We start from the raw sequence: 21,301 nt of genomic DNA, 5'->3' as shown, positions 1-21,301 counted from the left end.
TGGAGGTGTTTAAGGAAAGACAGGACGTGGCACTGAGTGCTATGGTCTAGTTGCCATGGTGGTGTTCGGTCAGAGGCTGGACGCGACGATCCCAGAGCTCTTTCCCTGGGATCCCTGGGTTTCCCGTTCCCCCGGCCCCTCACGGCGCTCCGCGGCCCAAACGCCGCAGCGCACGCGACACCCGCTCGGCCGCGCGCCTCCGCCCGCGCATGCGCCCCGCCCTCCGCGCAGGCACCGCGGGAGGCGCCCTCTGCCGCCGCCGGCTGATGACGTGAGCGGAAGCGAGGAGGGGTCCTTTCCCTGTGCCCGCTCGCCCCAAGGTGCCTGCGGAGCTCGGCGCGGGCCGCGCGGCGGGAGCGGCGCGGGGGCGGCGGCAGCGCCATGATGGTGGGCAGGACCAGCGCCATCGCCGCGGGGCTCTGCGGGGCGCTCTTCATCGGATACTGTATCTACTTCGACCGCAAGAGGCGGAGCGACCCCAATTTCAAGAACCGGCTGCGGGAGCGTGAGTGTCCCGGGACGCCCCCTCCCCTTTCCTCCCGTCCCTTCCCGCCGCCACGCGCTTCCCTCAGCGATCCCCCCGTTTCTCTCTCCCTCCCTCACCCGCCCGGCCGGGGCGCGGGAAGGCGGCACGTGGTGTCGCCGCAGCGCCGGGCCCGGCCGGGACCCCCCCCGCGCCCTCTGCGCCGGGCCCCGGCGGCCCCTGCGGCTTTGTGGCCTCTCGCCGTCCCTTCGCCGAAACCAGGGGCCGGGTCACGGAGTCACAAAACCATCAAAATTGGAAGATACCTTCGAGTCCCGCCCAGTCATCCGCCCAGCACTACCACTGCAACCCCTGCAGCACTCACCAGCATCGTCCAGCGCCAGAGACGCCTCTTGAACACCCCCAGGGATGGTGACTCCTCCACCTCCCTGGGCAGCCTATTCCAATGCCTGACCACCCTAACAGTGAAAAAGATTTTTTTCTAATGTCTAATCTGAATCTCCCTTGTCTCAGCTTAAGGCCATTTTTTCTCTGGTCCTCTTCACTGCAGGCACGGTAGAAGAGACCGATCCCCACCTCACTACAACCTCCTTTCAGGTAGTTCTAGACAGGGTCATCCCATCGGAAAGCGTTTGCTGTAGGTGTTGGGTAACCTGTGGTTTTCGTCAGTGCTTGGCTCAAATTTGCCTCCCCCCTGCCTTTTTGGTTTTTTTTCAATCTTGCTGTCCTACAGGCTGAGCAGCGCTATTATAGCCACTACATTTACGTGGTGACACTTTCTTTTTTTTTTTTTTTTTTTTGCTTTTAGAAGACGAGCAGGTAAAGCAGTGTGATTTCTTAGAGTGCAGTTGTTGCTTTGACGAGACTGGGGTCGGTGGCAGCTCTCAGATATTTCATCGGCTGCATTCTAAACCCTCCTGGCAGCCCTGCCATTGGCTTCCAGGATAAGAATGAATGCCAGAGAAAACTGTTGATTAATCCAAGATGTAGAGCTCTTCTCCCATGGCTCTTCATTATTTCACGTCTTCAACATTTATTTGAACGTTTTAATAATCAGGGACAGTTTTTAATGCAATTGTAGGCATGAGTACTGAAGGAACACAAATGAATCGTGAGAAATAAGGTAATACTTTCTGTACTGAGTTATTTCTGTCAGGGTAATGTGTATATTATTCCTTTGGTAACTAATCTGAAGATAAGAAGTTATCATTAAGGTAAATTTTCCTGGCAAGTAAACATGATGTGATCAGCAGTTTCATGGATGGAAAAATCAATAACTAGATGGGTTGAACATGAGTATTTACCTGATAACATTAAAATGTAGTGTAAAAGCTTTGGTTCTGCCTTCATGGGTTGAATTTGAGTGGCCAGTGCTGTGGCTTAGCAGCACATTAATTCTGCTTTCCAAAAGCTCCTCCACAGCAAGTTACATCTGTCAAATATTTCGCCTTCAGGCCCTCGCTCCTGTGTGTAGGATTTTGGGCACATACGTCTTGTGCATCTTCCAAGTCCTTTTTTTTACCTGCAGTGCAAGTCATCATTTGGGAAATTTTAGCACAGTTAACTGGTATGTGCTTGTCTTGCACAAGCAAACTTGATTTTGGCAACATAATCAGCCATAGGTGTTTTTTTAATGATGCCAGATATGTAGTAGGAGAAACACCAAATTACATAAGGTTTTTGCAGAAGCACCAAAAATTATTTTTGCATTCCAGGTTTCTGTAATCTGAGCCTCTATCCAGTCATGTTCTGAATAAACCTTAGAGTTGCTCTGATTAAGATTTGACATCGTCTTTGAAGTGGAAAATGAATCCATTTAGATTTGACAGGAGGGGGCAGGTGTCATTTGAGGGACTTCACTGTAGGACTTACAGTTCTTGCATGTGATGTGCTGGTCTGCATTTAAGGCTTTAGTTCATTTGGTTGGGTTTTTTTTGTTGGGTTTTTTTTTTTTTTTTGGTAGTGTAACAGATTATTTTGTATGGACGCTTCAGCAGTGGTGCCAGGGATCTGGGTATTACAGCATTTTTACTCTTGGGTAGACAGGAAGGCATGGGTTGTAAAATACTTGACCAGGAAAGGTTCAGTGCAGCAGCCAGCTGCAGTTCTTTGTGTAAAGATGCTCCATGTGTTGTGCAATAGTGGGGGTACAGGATGGAAAGCTTGTGGAAACCACCATCACAGCGCATCTTTTCCATTAACCTTCTTAGGATAAGATCCTTTTTCAGCCTCTGTGCTGCAGTGTCACCAGAATATGGGAAGGACAGGAGATCTGACACGTCAGTGGATTGCCTGTTGAATTTGGTCAAGCATTTGCTGACAAAATGAAGAACCAGTTGGTGTTTTTGCCCTTCCAGTTCCACTGCACGTTTCTGTGTGCTGTGTTAGGGCCAAAGTTTACATTGCAAAGGCCTGTCATAAGAATGAGGTGGCCAGATTTAGGTTTCTGGGAAAAAATCTGATTTCCTGGAAATTTCTGGAAGGCTTATAGAACTACTGGGCTTTGATTTTCCAGATGTTTTAATCTTATTTAGCAGGTTTTGTGGGTGAGTTTTTAGCTGCTGAGCTTCCCCAGCTGTATTTTATGATTAAAATACTTCAGGTATGTTTGCTATTTGCCTTCTTGAATGAATAAAATAGAAGTGTTCTGCTTTAAACTTTAGACACAGATGTCTTTGTTCAGAGACAGCCAGAATTTCTGACCGTGCTGAATTTTGCTCAAGAGCATCTTCTGCCTGGACCAGCTGAGTGAGAGGAGGGCAGTAGGCAGACTTCACTGATGGGAACTGAAAATGCAAATGGCTTTTTGGTCCTTCTGCTTTTTCGTGGGACTGAGTGGGAAGCTGCTGGGGCTACTCAGGGGCTTTTGTAACCCATGCCAGCAGGACAGGTCATCCATTGGTTCTCTTTTGAAACTTGTACCCTTGTACAGGAGCTGTGCCTGGAGGACCTGCAGTGTGAGAGCTGCAGTTTAGCTTTGTGTTTTGGATGCATGCACTGCATTTCTGTGGTAATAAAGACTCATTCTATGAAAGATTGCCTTTCTCTTTTCAAAATGTGATTATTTCTTTAGAAAAGAGGGAAGTGTTTCCCTTTTGTGGAGGTCCCTGAGGGAAAACAAACTTGGGGTTTTTTTTAGGTGTGGGGTGGGTTTGTTTGTTTGTTTGTTTTTTGAGTTTTTTTACCCTTCAAAGCCATTGCTTTTTGCTTGTCATATTACAAATGTAACTTTTGGCTGTTATTGCAAAGATAGTTTGAAACTAGTATTTCTTCCCAAGAAGAAGAATTCATAAATGTCCTTTAGAGTTGGGTTTTGTAATTGTTTTAGCTAGTGAACTTTTAAAGAGTCCGTAAAAAAGTATTAAGAAGAGAAAGTAAAGTTCTATAGTAGTCAGACTTGAAAGATTTGGTAGATAATTTTTCAGTTTTAAAATCTTGGTGGTTCTTCATATTCCTTCACAATTTTCAGCTTAAAGTACATGATTTCAAATCTGTGTGATCAGTGGTCAAAAGCTTTCACTAGTTCCAGTTACCAGCATGTCTTTTGTTTTGTTCTTTATTTCAGAATGCTTAACCTGGTGAGTGATACCTTTTATTATATTTTAGAAGGTGTCATAGTCATGCCAAGAAAACTCAATTTTCTCCTGAAAATGACGTACAAATGTTAAGCTGTTATTCTTTGTATTTCTCTTTTGTGTTTTTGCTGAATGCACTACACTTGCAATGTGGCTTGTTTTAATAGTAAAACATTTCAAATACTAAATGAAAAAAACTTTAATCTTTAGGATTTTATCTGTTATCAAAACTTGTTTGCATAGTAATGCAGTTTAAAGTTTTGTGCAAATCAGTGCTTCTGAAAAGTTGGAGTGAGCTAACTGAAGGACTGACTTTGAAGAGAAATTCTTTAATACTGAACCCACGAAAATGATAAAATTATAGAATACTACAGTTCTATCCAGCACATTTTTCCATATATAGTGTAAAATAACATACACAGGTCAATGAGTTGTGGAAATCTAGCTGCTAAGTGTTATTAAAGTTTTGTATTAAGGTAAAAGGGTGTTCCATCTTGTTAGAATGGGAAGTCCTTTTGTATAAAGAACACAGTCTTGTCCGGAAATGCCACATGTTAGGTTATCAGTATACTACGGAATAGTATTCCTGAATGTCTTCATCATGCGGACAACTGAAAGTTTTTTATTACCATGTAAAAGTGCTAGTCACATTTGGAAGTATTTCCAGCCTGTAAAATTGTATCAAAAGAAAAATCAGGGCTGGGTGACAGTTTTTCTTTGTCAGTATAAGAGTTTTCTGAGCAGGCACTGAGGACAGAGAGTGAAAGGATAGTTTAACCATAGGCTGTATTCAAAGGTTTTATTGATGTAACTATTTCATTTGATGAATTGAAGACTTGCTAAAATGATTATTTTAAGGAAATTGCCAGTGTTAGTATAATTATTCTTTCTTGTATGAAGAGCTGCTACTATAAAAATATCTTTATCCCTGCCTACCTGCATTAAAAGCAACTTTAATTTTAATTACACTAGTTTTGCTGGAGCGATACAGCTTCATGTAGCAGACCAACTTTTTGCCTTTAGGTTAGGTAGTTAAATCTGTAAATGTTTGTTCCATCTGTAAATGTTTGCTTTCCTCAGGTTTCAGAAATGTATGCTTTAGTACTGCTCTTGCTGGGGGATGATGAGATACTGCCACTTATTAACTAGTTCCCATGTCTTTGCTATAAAGCAGCTGAGAAAGTGCACTGTGTGGGTACCTGCTCTGGCCTGCCAAAGTTCCCCTTCCCTGATGGTGCACCATACAGTTCAAAACTAGATAGCCTTGACTTGTAGACAATTCTTCTGTGGCTTATTGTTAGAAATCATGTAGATAATTCCTCTGTTACTCTAATTCTCTTTGTGTGCCTGCAGTGCACGAGGTGTGCTGTGCTGCTGGTGTGCTGCCCTGCACAGCTGGTGTTTGCTGTAGCCATCAGGAGAAGAATTGCCATTTTGAGTTGGTGCTACTGCCAGCCCTCATTAGACCCCTAAATGATGCTCTGTTGCACTGAGTGGGTTTCAGTCTTGTGCTCAGTTTTCAGTGTTTGCAATACATTATCAGTTTCTTCTTTTGAAAGGAACTTTGATTTTTTTCATGGTTTTAGACTATAATCTGAAGGGCTTTTTAATTACAAATTGAAAATAAAAGATGTTTTTATTCTTACAGGAAGGAAGAAACAGAAGCTTGCCAAAGAGAGAGCAGGGCTTTCCAAGGTAATACTGTGTTCAGTAATGTAGTGCCATTTTGAAAGATGTTTCATTTGTATTACTTGTAAGATTTACTTAAGGATTTGTTTTGATTCCAGGATTACAAATATGCAGTCTTTAGGTTTTTTTAATGCTCACAGATAACTGTATGGTTGTTCCTTTTTTGTGTCAGATAGAGGAGTTATATTAGTACAGCATTCACTGTGTGTTTCGATGGTGTTTGCCTTTTTGTAATATGACCAAGGACTTCTCAGACTTAAAATCATTGATAGGACACACTTATAAGTGAACTTAATATGTTGTTTTGCCATAAGTATTTGATTTCCCTTTCGTTATCATCAATGAATCCAGAAAGAAAATATGAGATTTCTCTTCAAAAAATTGCAGTAAATACAGTTGTTATAAACATAATACACCTTAGACTTTATATTTGCTCCTAAATCATGTACTTAATAAACTGAGTAGAGGTATTTCAGGCTCTGTCTCTACAGATTTGTGATGCAGTGTTATGAGACCCGAGTCTGATTTTCAAAAACATTCTGTGTACGTTTAACTTAGTGGTGACACTTGTTTTTTTGCCAGTGTCAGTGTAACAGTAGGGTTGTGTGTGCATGTTTAATTTCAGTTGAGAATGTTTTCTGCCAACTTTTTATTAGCTGGTGTTTAAGGGCTGGTTTAACTTTTACTGTGTGTGTTATAGTTGCCTGATCTAAAAGATGCTGAAGCAGTTCAGAAGTTTTTCCTTGAGGAGATTCAACTTGGAGAGGAATTACTAGCTCAAGGTAATGGCATTTTTTTTTCCCAAAGAGTAAGTTGTAAAATAAGTTTTCTCTGCCTTTGCTAGAAGATTATTTTTATACATTAAAAAATTTTGGGGACTCAAATTCACCTAAGAAAATCTGCATATTTCTTTTTAACCTTGTGTGTTCAGGAGGTCCATCAAGGGAGGAGAAGAGCTAAGTAGATTGATTCACCATAATTTAATCCAGTCTTGGTGGATGTCTTATGTAAATGTGTTACAGTGTCAAAGATGGTTGATTTCAAAGCATTATAATTTGTCATACAGGTGAATATGAAAAAGGTGTTGATCACTTGACCAATGCCATTGCTGTGTGTGGGCAGCCACAGCAGCTACTACAAGTTCTACAGCAGACTCTTCCACCACCAGTGTTTCAAATGCTTCTAACTAAGCTCCCTACAATAAGCCAGGTATGTGAAACATTCCCTGATGGTTTGGAAATAACTCAGATACTTACTTTAACCACTACATCAGTCTTGTGTATTGGGTTTTGTAGGCTGTTGGTTTTTTAATATGTTCAGTTAGATTAAAAGTAGCTCTTTTTTCACCTGAGATGTTAAAAAGTGAGTATGAAAATCATCATGTAGCATTAATAGCAACCAGGATAAATCAGAAATACAAAACTTCTCTTGTGTGTAGGGTATGCTAAGCTCTTGAAGTAGAGGCATCTGACCACAGCTGATACTAGAAGTGGATCCACTGTTTCCCAAATACAAGTTGGGGGGATTGGAAAAGCAGTAACTTTATTGCACTGGGTCTTGAGGTTTTTTTTTTAATTTACATGTCTATGAGTGTGTGTAAGCGCTATGAAAGTTCATCAAAAGGAATCTGTTGCTTTTGCTACCCCGTTGCTTCTGGGGACAGCTATAGACACAAGATGTTAACTAGCACCAGAACCCATGACAATTTTGGAAGCTTGGGAGTTTCCCTGATGATAAAAGTGTTAGTAGCTCTATGTATAAAATGCTCTCCTGTTTTAGTCTGAGTACTGAGCAGGTAATGTTGTTAATATGCTGGCAGGTGAGTCTGTTGTAAAATAAATAATATGTTTTATGTTCTTGGAAGTACAAGGGAACTCCCTAGCAGTGTTAGCTGACATAAAGCAGAGAGTCAGTGCTGGTTATCAGCTGGCTCTTCTTACAGCTCAGGCCTGGTTACATTTCAGGTTAAGTCCATATAGTCAGTGGTAACACTGGAAAGTGTCAGGTACACGAGATGGAAGAGTCAGGGAAATGACTGAACAAAAATGTTTCCTAAGAGAACAGTGCCAAAACCAAACAGAGATCATCACCTGAGGTTGACAGGATATTGTTTATCTGATGTTGGCTTTGTTAGGTATTGCACTGTATGTAATTTCTGTGGAACTGACTTCAAAAACCTAAGGCAAATAGATTGCCATTTTTAACTTTAATCAGTTTGTTCAATAATTACGCTGCCTAATGTTCAGTGTAAAATTACATTGCTTGATAATCAGTTGCCTACTGTCAATTTTATGTAATTGTGAATGAGTTTTTCTCCTTCTTACAGAGAATTGTAAGTGCACAATGCTTGGCTGAAGATGATGTTGAATGAGGTCACACCACAACGGGGGGAAAAAAAGTTTTCTTACCCCAGAAGATGAGCATCAGTAGGGGGATAAAGGGGCAAACAGTAGTTAATGGACTGTGTACCACATCGGGTTCTACCAGAGTTAAAATTAACTTTGTGTAGGTGGGATTCGCAGGATTTTATTTATTATCCCAGTGAAAAGTGTATTTTGATAAGAATTCATTTTATAAATACACTGTGTTGAGTTATCAAAGTATCACTAACTTCATTATTATTAAAATACGCAGTTGTAATGTTGTACATATACAGACATAAAACTACGACCTATTGAAAACCCAGTGCTCATTTTTGAAAAAACGAAGTTATGGCAATAAAGATTTATCTGCACTTGTGTGTCCCTATAGTACTACTTTAAAATCCAGAATATTTGGGTGTCAGAGCAAATGATCTAAAAATGACAACATTAAAATTTATTTTTAATGTTATGGCTGGTCTTCCAATGCTTTTAATTAAGTTTAAAACCTTGTGTAATTTCCTGAGAAAATAAATATATGATCATTTAAACAGTAACAGATCACCTTAGAAAGAGATGCAAATCGCAATGGTGATAGATAGCTGGCTGCAGAAAGAATGACAAATCCATTTCTGTCAGGAACAAAAACATGTTAAGTGATCAAGTCAAAATTACTGGCAAACTTGAAAGCTCTATTAATACAGGTGTCTGAAACAAAGCTGTTTGGAATAAAACCTGGGTAGATTTTAAGAGCACAAAGGTTGGGGTTTTTTGGAAAGCTTGGAACTTATTTTGCAAGATAGACAGTTGACATTTCAGTCTGTAGTCTTCAGGACCATAGGAAATGGTTATTAACAGTCTTTTTAAGGCATTTGCCTTAGGAAAAAAATTGCACTGGTAAGACAGTTGTATTCCTGGGCTAAATAGCAAAAGCTAATGGAATTAGATGTTGTAAAATTTCAGTATGGTGTGGTAAATTTTCCTTTGCCAATGAAAAGGAAACAAATAATATACAGCAGGCTCAAGTGAGTAGGAGAAGTGTACTTATGAAAGCAAGTTTTTCAAAGGATCTTCTAAATGTCAAAACAGATTGGCTTCTGTTATTCTCTGGGTGTGTACTATCAGCACTCAGGTGGCAGAAGAAACAATTAAAAATGTAGCTTTATCTTTTTGGCACAGTGACTGATTTTTAACTTGAGAATGCTTCGAGGTGTGTTTTTCAGACCAGCTGACAGTTTGTACTAATGATGCTGCTAGATTAATAGTGAGGTACTAGGTGGCATAATCTAGTAGAAGTGAGGTACTTTGAGAGCACTCTAGCCAACTCTGTCTCATTTCAGCCTTGTGTAAGTTTCTGCAAAGGCAGATTCTCCTCAGTGGTTCAGGAATTGCCTTACACAGGATTTTTGAGAGGTTAAGTGGATAGTCGATGGTGACCTAGCAGTCAGTACCTGAGTTTGGGAGTAGAAGTGGCTGTTACTGAGTCAGTCTGCTGAGATGGTTTGTAATGGAAGAGGTACTTTCCCCTTAAGCCCTTGAAAACATTATTTCCAAAGATCTGAGGTGCTGTTGAAACTTTCTGTAATGTAATAAATACTGAAGTTAGTGGCTGGTCTCAACAAACATATCTTAAACAGCTGGTTGTAGTTTAATCTTTGTGCTTAAATTGTTCAGGTAGCATAAGGTAAAAAGTAAAATGTAGTAGCCATATTCTTCAGGGGACAATGGCCAGCATGCTCTTTTAATTTATTTTACAGGAACAAAGTTATTTTGCACTTAATAAAAATACTGTGAAATTACAGAAGGTTCTGGTTTTAATGAGGCTTTTTGAAGGAGTTTTTCTTTTCCCTTCTAACGCTTGAAAATAAAAAGCAGGAATTCTTAGGTTATGTTGACAGAACTGTTAACCATATTTACCTTCTGTCTTGCTGGTCACTTCAGTGTATCTTTTTAGTTCAGCTTTTAACATTGTCTTAAGGTGAATCAAACTTCCATCCTGCCTTGAAAAACAAACCCAAACAGCCTAAGACAAAAGCAGCACCCTTATGTCAAACCTAAGCAATTTTCTACACTCTTTGGTAGAATGATGACAATTTGAATTCACATTTTAGCTTACAGCAAAGCTTTCCTGAACTGTGTTTCAGCAAAGCTGGGTGTCAATTCTGATTTTGATGGAAGGCTTGGTGACAGTCTGATTATATCTATAAATGGTATTTGCTGTAATAAGCATCACAGACACACACATAATGCTCTAACCTTTTTTGGTTTCTTGAGCCTGCAAAGTTAGATGCAAACAAAATTTAAGACAACATAGGTTTAAATGAAGCCTTAAATGCAAATTTATTCTCATATCTGATAACCCAGAAGTACCTGGTTAGTATGCCAGAGGAAGCTCTGATACCTGTTTTGAGTGCCTTGGGCTAATAAGTTGGAATGCTGAATCCTTTTAACGAGACTTGAATTTTTTTCTTTTCCCCAAATCTCCCAGTGAAGCTAATACTGTACAATTGTGAAGACTTGGAAGATACTGTCTAGAATGCAAATTTGCTGTTGCTCCAAGAGTGGCAGGCTGACAGCTGTAGCTAAGCATGCACGGTCCACAGATGTTTCAGACATGAGCAAAGACACTGCTTTCAGACACGAGCAAAGTGTAGGCCATCAGAAACGTGGTGGTAATGATGGATGTTTCTGCATCAGCAGTAGTAATGCCATTGCATTAGCTGTGCATAGTGCTGTACATTTCTTTTCACCTGTGCAAATGAAAAAAGTGTGGAAGTAAGCCATTCCAGCTGTGGATTTGCTGTTGTGGAGCTCACAGCTGCTGGAGAGTAAGATCTGTAATCTTATTTTACTGCAGGTTAAACTGCTAATCTTTCTCCCAGAAAGCACCATCTTCCTTTCTGTGCTTCTCCAAGAACAAGGCACTTGTTTTCAGCACTAAAAGGATTTCTTATAAAGAAAATGAGAGGTCTGTTAGTTTTATGTTGGAAAGTCTTCTATTATCGGTTACGAGCTTCTCAGGCAGCTTTTATAGAAAAAAACCCACCCAGCTAGTTTCATTATCATCCAGGACTACCTTTGATGTCTCACCGTTAAGTTTTCTAGATAATGGAATCAAATCCAAAACCAGAGTGATCAGGCACACACTGAATCATCTGGCACTAATTTCCTTCCCCTGGGGACTGACACAATATTATTGTTGCCCTTAACTTGAAAAATGGAGAAGTCCCAGCCCTGCTGTGTAGGAGGCCAGCCAGCCATCATCAAAGTAAAGCTCCAGCTATTTATGCACTGAGAAGAATCTTTCTAAAGTTTCATTTGTCCATCTGTTGATGATGTGTCCCTTAGGCTGAACAGTGGCCCTACATGACTCTTGTGTTACAGTTAACATGAGTTAAGCATCAAGGGAATCTTTGAAGTGGTCACCAAGTACTTTTAGCAATTGTTTCAAAGGCATGTTGTGCTGCACATCCATGCTTCTGTGTTTTTAAACATCTGGATATGAAAAGGGCTGATGTGAAAAAAAATAATAAATTCTGCAAGGCTTCTGTTGTACCCAAGCTTTGGTTTTGTTTTCAGTCTGTGTGTTTACACAGACCAGCACAGCTTACAGTATTCTTTATGCACTGACCGAAAGCCTGTTGCAAAGAGCTGAAACCTGTGCTTTATTCACGAGGACTGGGCTAGGCTTCATCAGAGGTGCTCCAGAAGCTGAACTGGTGTGGGTCACAGTACTTGTTTTCTGCATTTGTACCAAACTCGAACTTCCCAAAAAGATGTGGATGTCTAATGCTGTTCTCACAGGGCAGAATTTGCCACATCCTGTGTATGAACGTGTGAGTGAAACTGTAGAAAACAGCTGGCCCTTCTGTCCAGCATACTGGAACTAGACAATGGTCAGCTTTTTCGAACTACAGTGAACATGTGTTCTTGAAAAGAAAATCCAGGTTCTTTCTTCTTTCCCTGCAGCAGGAGCTAGCTTTAAAGAATACTTACTGGACATCTTCTGATGACCTCACTACCCTGTTTTCCAATCATTCCTGTAACTTAATAGTCCTTAACTCTTAAAGGCCTCTGAGCTTAAACTTTTGACTCCAGGCATACAGTTCCTGTTCCTGTTTTGTAAAGGTCAGGTCTGTCTTTAACAGGCTGACAGTGCTCACTCACAATTACATGATTTCCCTTGCACCATGAGATGTTCTCGACTCATCTTTGGGATGAGAGGGTGTCTGCTGGTGCTCACCCATAGTGAATGAATGTTGCTGAATGGAGTGAGTGTTGCAGCTGGCAAAGTGTTGCTGCAACCTACAGATCTCTTGGGATGGTCTGTGCTGCAAGGCAGTTGTGAGTGGCTTTTGTGTATGAAATTTCTGGTGTGCATGGAGGCAGAAAACAGATGAAGTCAGATAGTTCTGCCTCTTTGCATGTTGGAACCTTACAGCTAAAAACTGATTTGGTCACACAATCATTTACTTGAGCAGGTCTTCATCTAAACAGCAGGGGGCAGTTTTGCACACACATTTTGTGCAAGCTCACCCTGCAAAATCCTAATTTTTAGAATCTTCCTGTCTGGTGAGGTGATGCAATGCAGCATTTTGTCCAGACAGATTTGGTACGGTGTATAAGACAGGCTCAGTGGAGCAGCAGTAGAATGTGTTTCTATTGATAGTATCTAATTTTGGCTTTTTAAAATCCTGTGTGTTTAAATTGTTCCGATGACATGATTAGGAGGATTTCCCTTTTTCTCTCCATCCCTCATCACAAACTAGGTATATAGATAAGCCAGCTGCATTGTACAGCTTAAACTCTGCAACAAAATGAAACCGCATCTGATTCCCAGGCATGCAAGAGAAGTTTTCCCCTGCCCTGTGATTATTCTGGGTGAGCTTTGCTAGCTGGAGTGAAAGGAATGCACCTGTTAACTGCAGTAGGGGTGGAAGTGAAATCTGCATCTTGAGATTTTGCCTGGAGTTGGACTCTGCCTGTGATGGCCCAAGTGAGGAGAGCCAACCAAAAAAATAAAGAGGCAAGATATTATAGGTGGGTGACAGGATGCATTTTCAATGCTGGTTGAATTTCAGCTAAAGTTGACAAAATCTACTCACCCTGTCGTGATCCTGCAGCTGACATGAAGTGAGCTGATCTCATACCTTGTCTCTCTCATGCCTTGGAGGCAGCTATTCGCATTGTAGTGGCACTCTGGCTTGAAACTGAATCTTAACTGCTCCTATATCTCAAAAGTGTTTTTTCTCTGCTTCCTGGTCTGTGTTTGTGGGGGGAAAGTGTATGTATGCTATACAAGTAAATGGAAATTTTCCACCCTTGTAGCTGCCAATCAGCATTTTTCAAAACATTCAACTTGTTAATAAGAAATTCTTCAAAGTCTGCTTAAAACATGGCAATATCTAGAGAAAGCTGTTGAATAAAAGATTCTGTCTGAAAACCATGCTTCTTCTCCTTCCTTAGGTCACTCTAGCCATGTTACACCCTGTAACATAGCCTGGAAGATACAGAAATTTGCTGTAAAAAACCAATATTTGCCTGTTTTGGCATGTATGTGAAAGAGCACTTCCTGGAGCTCTGAAACAACCTGGTTAGCATCTCTTGTTGTATTTAATATTATTTAATGAGAAAGAATGTACATTCAGCTTTGATTATTAAAATGACAATGATTATTGCATGAATTTGTGAATTATAATGCAATGACTAATTAAATGGAGAAATGAAGAAAAGGGATTCTTGAGCAAGCATGTTCTTTGAGAAACTCTCCCTTGTTTTAAATTGATAGTACACACCTAATCAATTCATAACAGTATTTCATTACTGGTGGGAACAGTCTGGTTTTGATGAAGATTTACTTTCACCACACATTGACCTGGTATAATTGCCTGGTCCTGTAAGTTACTGTGAGGAAGACTGCCAGCTCCCAGCACTAACGAGGTGGAAGTTTTTGCTTATATAAAGAAAGGAAGTCCCATCTGACCCCAGGTTACAGCGTCCATATTTATTGAGTTCTTCTAGTTGGAGTGTTTGCTATAATGACACTCACCTGAATTTGCATAACCATGAAGGGTTGCTATTTTGTTTATGTTTTGTTTGTTTTTATCTCTCTGTCTAAAGTTTTGAGCTTTAACGTCAGGTTCCTTGGCTTATGTTAGAAGTTGTCTGACACAACTAAAGGCCCTTTTTTACTTCTTTGTAGGGATGTTATTTACTGGCCACTGGCACTGGCAGAATTCTTAGCATGAAATTATTATTATTATTACTTCTGTATCAGCAGAGATGTGTGTGGCACTCTGAAGAATCTGTCAAGATGAAGTCTCTGCTTCTGCAAACTCACAGCCTGCGGTCCTGATCCCGTAATTTACCCTGCATGGTCCTTTCCTCATGGAAACCTAAGCAGTCAAGAGCAGGACATTGGGACAGTGACACAGGAAGTGAAAAGGTAAGGTTTAGATAGTATGATTGTTTTGGTAGTAATTGGGTGGGTGTTTTATCTGAATTTTGTTTGAAGCTCTGAAGCTTGCTTCTTTTCTACGTCACATTAATTTTAGACTAGTTGCCTAATCAGTGCTAGTTACTAGTGTAATCAGGAAAAATGAGACTTCAACCAACCATAGGTCCGCTTATAAATCATGAAACCTACAAAAGAAAAAGTATTAAAGGCACTCTCTATAACTGAATAGATTTGAGACACAACTTCCCCCTCCACAACTGAAATCAATAAGCTGAGCTGTCAAGCACTGGGTTAATTGCTCTGCTGGCAGTCCTGCAGTTCTTAAGTTCCTTCTGCATTGAAACTGTAAGAAGCAATCTTTCAGAAATCTAGCTTGCTGTTGGATAGCAGCTCTAGAAGGAACTCTGTTCTGTCTAAACTTTGTAATCAGCCCAAACCATAGTGCCTGAAATTCAGTGACACCATCATGCAAATAGGAAAGCTGGGCATAGGTATTAAAGCAGGCATAAATAAGGGAAACAGCCTAGAAGGCAATGCAGCAAGTCAGTGTCCATCCTAGATGTTGGATTGCAAACTGTGAATGCTTGACAACCTGATAAAACAGTTGAAAATTGGAGAGTTACTTTACAGAGAGAGTTGTAGCTCTGTTTTGGACAGCTGCCCCATCCTTAAAAACAATGCAGCCTTCTAAAGCATGCCTTTTGACCCTTGAAGTCCTGGTGGTTATAGCAGGTCTATTGTCCAGAATGGCTCTATCCTCCTTTTTCTAATTTTGAGCTGGTTTCCAGAAAGGAGAGGAGGCCAGACAGGAGCTGGTTATGTGGTAACCATATATTCAGGAAGTCAGATGATCAGACTGGTGCGTCCTGCCACCCTCAAGAACCAATGGACTGTCTTAATGGGAGCTTGAGCACTAAGCTTGAGCACCACTTGGGCACCTTGGCTTCTCTGGGGAACTGTGAAAGTACATGCTCATAAGTTATGTTGATTTTCTAGAGGGAACACAGCTCCTGGGATGGAATGTATTGATACTTGGGCAGTGCTCTTCCCATGCTTTTGGTCATAAAATGTGAAGCAGGGAAAAAAATTGACTCCTGCGTAGAATCCCTCTCTTTATTTTGGTTATTTCCAGGATGGTGTTAGGACCTTGTCCTAACGGACAAGGTCAGGAGCAGTGTTTCTCTCCTGCATTGCCCTTGAAGATCTTCAGCAGGCCTGACAATATCTGTCATTAGACTTTAGATCTTTTCACAGATGGATGTCTCCTACCTTGGGCAGCACATTTTCAAGAAAAACAGTGATCTCACCCTGATTTTAAAGAAAAAAAGAAACAGATTGCAGTCTGACAGAACCAGCAATGGCTCAGACTCAGGAGTATTCATGGCCTTTCCTTTTTTATATATCTGACTGCTCAAACTCTGCCTCCTCAACTCCTGGTAATGTTGTAGGTGATGTAGGCTTGGTCTCAGGGGGTGACAACACAAACTTTATTATTAATTGATGCAGGAGTGGTTTTGTAAATTCAAAGTATTTGTAGGTCCTCATAGTATATACAGTCACCAAAGAATTTGTAGAGGCCATCACTGGGTTTTTGAAGACATGCTGCTGTAAGAGTAGTTCACTGGAACAGCACAGATTATCTTCCTTTGGGGGAACTTAACTGCATTTTCCCTTTTTCTTGGAAGACCACACTATTTTTTGCTAATATCAAAGAGTATCACCCTTTTTGACATGCCTGCAGATGCAGTATTGCAGTGCTCTTGTGAAGCTTCACAGGGCTCAGGGACCAAAGACACAAACCTAATGGTTAGCTAGACACACCATCCTTTGCCCCAGAGCCAATACAGTCTGCTGCTAATCACCTTTCAATGCCTACAAGGTGTGAGACTGGTCATTTATTTCAGTGGGAAGGTCATGTGCCATGAAGCAGAGCTTTGTGGACAGTCTTGGATGCCTGATGCAAGGCTTCTTCCATTGCTTCCCAAGATGATGGTGTCTTCTGGCAGAGTTTAGGCACTGGGAGTGTTTTTGTTTTCTGGGCAAATGTAGCCAGGATCTGTCAATTTAACAGCTTTCAGTGAATGTCAGAATTCTCATACACTAAAGCTCTCTTTTCTTTTGCTGTGTGAAGATCATAAAGAAGAATTTGTTCACTGCCCTTTGCTGGGCATCTTCTGAAGACCGAGTGCCTGCCTTTTGCTCTCTAAGGGGCTTAGCACTTCGGCTTTTCTTCTTTAAAATGTTGAAAGGTTAACATTTGTGTTCTTTTCAGAACACAAATGCAGAGGTACATCGCAGAGGTACATAGTGGAGTCAAATTTTCAGGGTTGGCACTGCAGATAGCATTAGGGCACACAGGTGTTTGGTCCAGCATGACTGGGAACAGGGCATCAGGTCTAGATTCAGGCCTGTCTCCGTGGGACAAGGTAGCGCTCACTGTTCCTGCCAGCCCATCATTTTGCCACAGCCATCCATGTGATAACTGCAGAAGATGATGAAGCTGCGGTAGCTTTGTGTGCAGCAGCAGTAGCAGCAGCAATAGAAGATGTGGGCCTCAGTGTAAACACCATCTTTTCCTAGCAAAGCCAAGCTTGTCTGAAACTTCTTTATGGTGGAACTTTTCCCTTTTCCCCTTGCCTTCCTACACCTGTCTTTTATAGACCAAGTAGTTTTGCAGTTTCCAAGCTTGGCTGTAAATCACGGGAAGGAAAGGGGGTCCCATGTCCAGGTAGCTGCGGGCTGGCCACTGGGGCCGGCGGAGCCCCGCTGCTTCGGCTTCCAGAGCCCGTGTCGCTAGATGGCAATGTGGCACTCCTGCAGCTGTGGCTCCTGAAAAATGGCTCGCTTTTCCTGTATTTATCTCTGCCAAACTGATGATTGCACCCACCACCTCGGCAAGAGAACAGAACAAAATCATTTCATAGAACATTACAGCTGTTGTGCCTTTTTCTTTTCTTTCTTTTTTCCTTCCCCCCCCCTCCCCCCCAGTTCTTTGTCCCACAGCAGGGTGCAGAGGTTTAAAAACCTTCTTTCTTAATCACTCTCCTTCTAAAAACAGAGAAAACACAGCCTCTTGGGAGCAATTAGCTGTGAGAAAAGCATTTCTCAAACAATTGCCAGGAAATATTGTCTTGACCGATATTCCTGATGTAACACTGTCGTTCTCAGTACTGTTATTCTAACATACTCAACTGAAAAAACAGCAGGATACAGATCTGTAACGCATGATCTGCAGCTTACCACCTACCTTACCTTTTTATATTCATTTGCTTTCAGTTTGTGTCCTCCCCCCACCCCCTGGAGCCATTCTGTTTAGGAGAGTGAAGAATTATTTGTGACTCTCCTCTTGTGAGTAGTGTATCAGGCCAAGACTGTGACAAGGCACGGCTGAAAATTAAGGTTATGCCTCTGCTGCCTGGGTTCCTGATTGAAATTCAGTGTTGTGTGCTGTGGAGGGGATCAGGCTGCACGCTTACAGTGATCCTTCCTAGCCTTAAAGCCTGGCAGCCTGAGAGTACGTGAGGTTGGTGAAGCCTGAATTTCAGTGGGAGCAGCTGGAAAGCAGGTATACATGAAGCAGGCAGCAGAAAGGCACTGAGACCAGGGTCTTGACCCTGAAAGCCCTCTCCCCATTTTTGTATTCATGGAAGATGGACCAGGCTGTAGGGTGGGGACAGGTTGGAGGAATGGTGGTAAACTTGAAGTGCTAAAAGCCAGTGTTAGCAGTGGCTAGGAACTGCTACTAGCTATCCAGATAGCTGTGTGTACACATGTGCGTGCCCATTCGCATGTACAGCCATAGCTGTTTGTATTGTGTGGTTCAAATTTTGTCCCTCCTTACATAAATTTGTGGAGATTTGAGAAGCGAGCCTTGCTCTGTGGGACAGGGTGTGAACTGAAGCACCTTCTGGAAGACAGACAGCAGTGTAATCCTTTCATTCAACCATGTCTGCAGCTGCTTTTTATAAACTTGGCATAAATACATACTCAGTGAAGCCAGGCCTGTGTAGCTGGAAAATATTTTCCACCATCCAAAAAAACCAGAAGATTGGAAAAAGAGCCCAGAAACTGTGCATAACATGGAATGGCCTCACTTGTGGTTTTTTTCCATGACTTCCTCAGCTCATTTTTCTGCTGCCAATTTTAGAAGCCCATAAGTCATACTTGTTAAACTTTCTCAGTTAAAATGTAACTCTAAGAACAAAGTCATATGATACGTTGCAGCCAAATAATCCTCCCAGAGCCTCTGACTGGAGAAAAGCTACCCCGATCTGGCCAGCTTGCAAACCCGCATGGGCTCCTGTCCCAGGAGAGGCAGGGCTGAAGGGCAGGTTCACTGCCTGGGGCTCAGCTGTGCTGCCTGCATGGGTGATGGCTTCCCAGTGGACTTCAGCAATGTCTCCCTGCTTTTGCCAGGGTGGTCAGGCAAAAATTTCAGCTCCTCCTCAAGATGGACTTTAGGCAAGAGGCTGAGCAGAGGAGGGAGCGAGGGGAGGCAGCACAGAGGGTTTGGCAGTGGAGGAAGGTGCTGCTGTGGTCAGGGGGAAGGAGCTGAGGGATGAGAAAACAGCAGGTTGCCAAAAGCGAAAGTGAATTTGCTGGAGGGTTTGAAGAAAGGACATCCTCATTCTCATTCAGTGCCTTTTTAAGTGTTGAATCAATATGGAAGTACATTCATGCCAGGAGCAATACTTTTGTTTGCCTGTTTTCCCCTATTTTATAGGGTGATTTTGCTTACACCACGCCTCAGATGACTATTTTGAAGTGCCATCCCTTGTCCAGGGTCTGCTCTGAGCCCTTGCAAAGACCAGATTCCCAGTCACTGCTAGGAGGATGTCACTCTAAATTTACCCTTGGCAGTAGCCAAGAGTGGGATCTGGCTGTTGGCCGTGCTGGCAGTGGTGCTCCAGCCCGCCTGCGCTGGCAGTCCTGGCCTGGGCTCCTGTGACCTGCTGCTGGCTTGGGAAGGTAGGGAGTCCTGGTATCCCATGGGCTACCTTGGGTGGCCTCTGTGCCCAGAGCGTGCAAGGCCAGCAGGGTGTGAGGGACTGGAGCCGGCAGAGGAGAGGCAGATGAGAGGAGGGAGTGGAAGTGTGAGGGGCTTCATCTGCTCAAAGTTCCAGCCCTGCCTCCCCCTTGTGCTTGAGGGCGGAGCAGCATGAAAAAGCTCCCTCTGGAAAAAAAAAGAAATAAAATACTTATGTTTTCCCCCTAAATATCAGCTTTTGAGTTTGGTTCTGGCCCTTGATGGAAACTAGGAGAGTGTCTGGAGGAAGTCCGGGGAACCACGCTGCGGCGCAGCGGCTGCCGGGAGCGGTGGGCCCCAGAGACCGCCTTTCTGCGGCAGGGCGTAACGCCCTCGCGAAGCCTGTGTGGTCTTCACGGGAAGGGAGGAACTGAGCAAACCCACTGGAAACCAGCAAGGGTGTTGTAATGTTTTTTGGACGGCCTGCTTCAAAAAACAGTGACTGCCTCTCTCTCTCTTGCTCTCTCTCGCTCTCTCGCTCTCCCCCTCTCCCTCCCCTGGCAGCTGCTTCCCGTGCCATGACTTTGAGGGAGGTGGTGGTGACTGATGTAACCGCGGCCAGGGAGAGTCACTTGCCCAATGTGCAGAGGCTGGACGGTGGCCAGAGAAATTTGCTAAGGCTGGGGTTTCTCACAACGAGCTCCCTGTGCCTCCGCACATACCTGTAACTGGGCCAGGTGCTTGGCACGGCCGCCTACCCAGCCGAGTACACGAGGTGGCAGAGCTACTCAAGCCAGGAGGAGGAGAAGAAGGAGAAAAGGAGGAAAATGTTGTTCTTTTCCCACATGAATGCAGACCCAATAACATACCTAGGCACACATTGTTTGTGTCACCATGTTGTAATTAATAACACTGTCTGTTCACTGAGGCCAGCTGTTCTATGTGCTCCTGGCTGGAGTGTGGGGGAGATAGTGAGGAGAGGCCTAGCAGGTTTTTTGCTGGATCACCACCTTTAAGTTATTGTGACAGACCTTTAAAAGGATGTCTTTGTATAAACTGGAATATAATGCTCAGCTGGGCTCTTAAATTCTGGCTCTGTTGAGAAAAGAGATCCTTTCATATCGATTGTCATTTTGTATGCAGTTCAGGCACCAACTTGTAGAAAATCTGGGCCAAGAGAGATATCATTAGGTATTTATGGGGGTTTGGTTGGCTCAGCAGTCAATTTTTCCATTGTCATGCCGTGACAGTAGTGCATTACATACACCCTCAGGAGACATCCTTCTGCTACCACAACAATAAAGGACTTTTTTTTTCTTTTTCTGACTCATCTTCAGCTTGAAAAAAAAATGCCAACCACCACCAGTAAATATAATTAGCAACAGGCAGATACACTTTAGGTAGCTTTCAGAACCCATTGGGATAGTTCTTGTTAGAATATATTCTCATGGTTGCTCACCCATGCTTGGACCTCCAGCTGCATTCCTGATTATACTTAGATGTTTTAACATAGCCTGGTGATATTGTAGGCTGAGGAGCCATTTCTAATTTGGACAAAGAGGAGGAATATATTTCATGCTGGGATCGTCTTTCATGCACACACAGGAGTTTTGGCCAGACTCACAAGGCAGGGGAGTACAAATGGCTGTGCTGTGCCGGATGCGAGGTCTGCTTAGCTCTTTATCCTGCCTCTGACAGGGGCCAGCAGCGGATGCTGCGGGAAGGAGGACAAGAAGCAGAGCAAGTCTAGACTTATTCTGCCCCAATGTG

General features: G+C 42.6%; 1 protein-coding gene across 1 annotated transcript; it reads left to right on the top strand.

Moving 5' to 3' along the window:
• Positions 1-291: 291 nt before the first annotated feature.
• On the top strand, positions 292-8,482 carry TOMM20 (translocase of outer mitochondrial membrane 20). Its single transcript, XM_082276995.1, has 5 exons — positions 292-505; positions 5,708-5,754; positions 6,449-6,530; positions 6,815-6,957; positions 8,075-8,482. The coding sequence occupies exons 1-5, from the start codon at positions 382-384 to the stop codon at positions 8,117-8,119; spliced, it is 441 nt and encodes a 146-aa protein (XP_082133121.1). The 5' UTR covers positions 292-381; the 3' UTR covers positions 8,120-8,482.
• Positions 8,483-21,301: the final 12,819 nt, after the last annotated feature.

Source organism: Coloeus monedula (assembly GCF_965178545.1).
Source record: "Coloeus monedula genome assembly, chromosome: 2".
Classification (NCBI taxonomy): domain Eukaryota; kingdom Metazoa; phylum Chordata; class Aves; order Passeriformes; family Corvidae; genus Coloeus; species Coloeus monedula.
The sequence above is the reverse complement of the archived record's forward strand: the minus strand, read 5'-3'. Positions and strand labels throughout refer to the sequence as shown.

Excerpts from the sequence above, each read along its gene's own strand:
- TOMM20 (XM_082276995.1), top strand. The coding sequence starts at position 382 with ATGATGGTGGGCAGGACCAGCGCCATCGCCGCGGGGCTCTGCGGGGCG. Across the intron at positions 6,531-6,814 it reads AGAGGAATTACTAGCTCAAG|GTGAATATGAAAAAGGTGTT; the intron begins GTAATGGCATTT and ends TTTGTCATACAG. Across the intron at positions 6,958-8,074 it reads AGCTCCCTACAATAAGCCAG|AGAATTGTAAGTGCACAATG; the intron begins GTATGTGAAACA and ends TCCTTCTTACAG.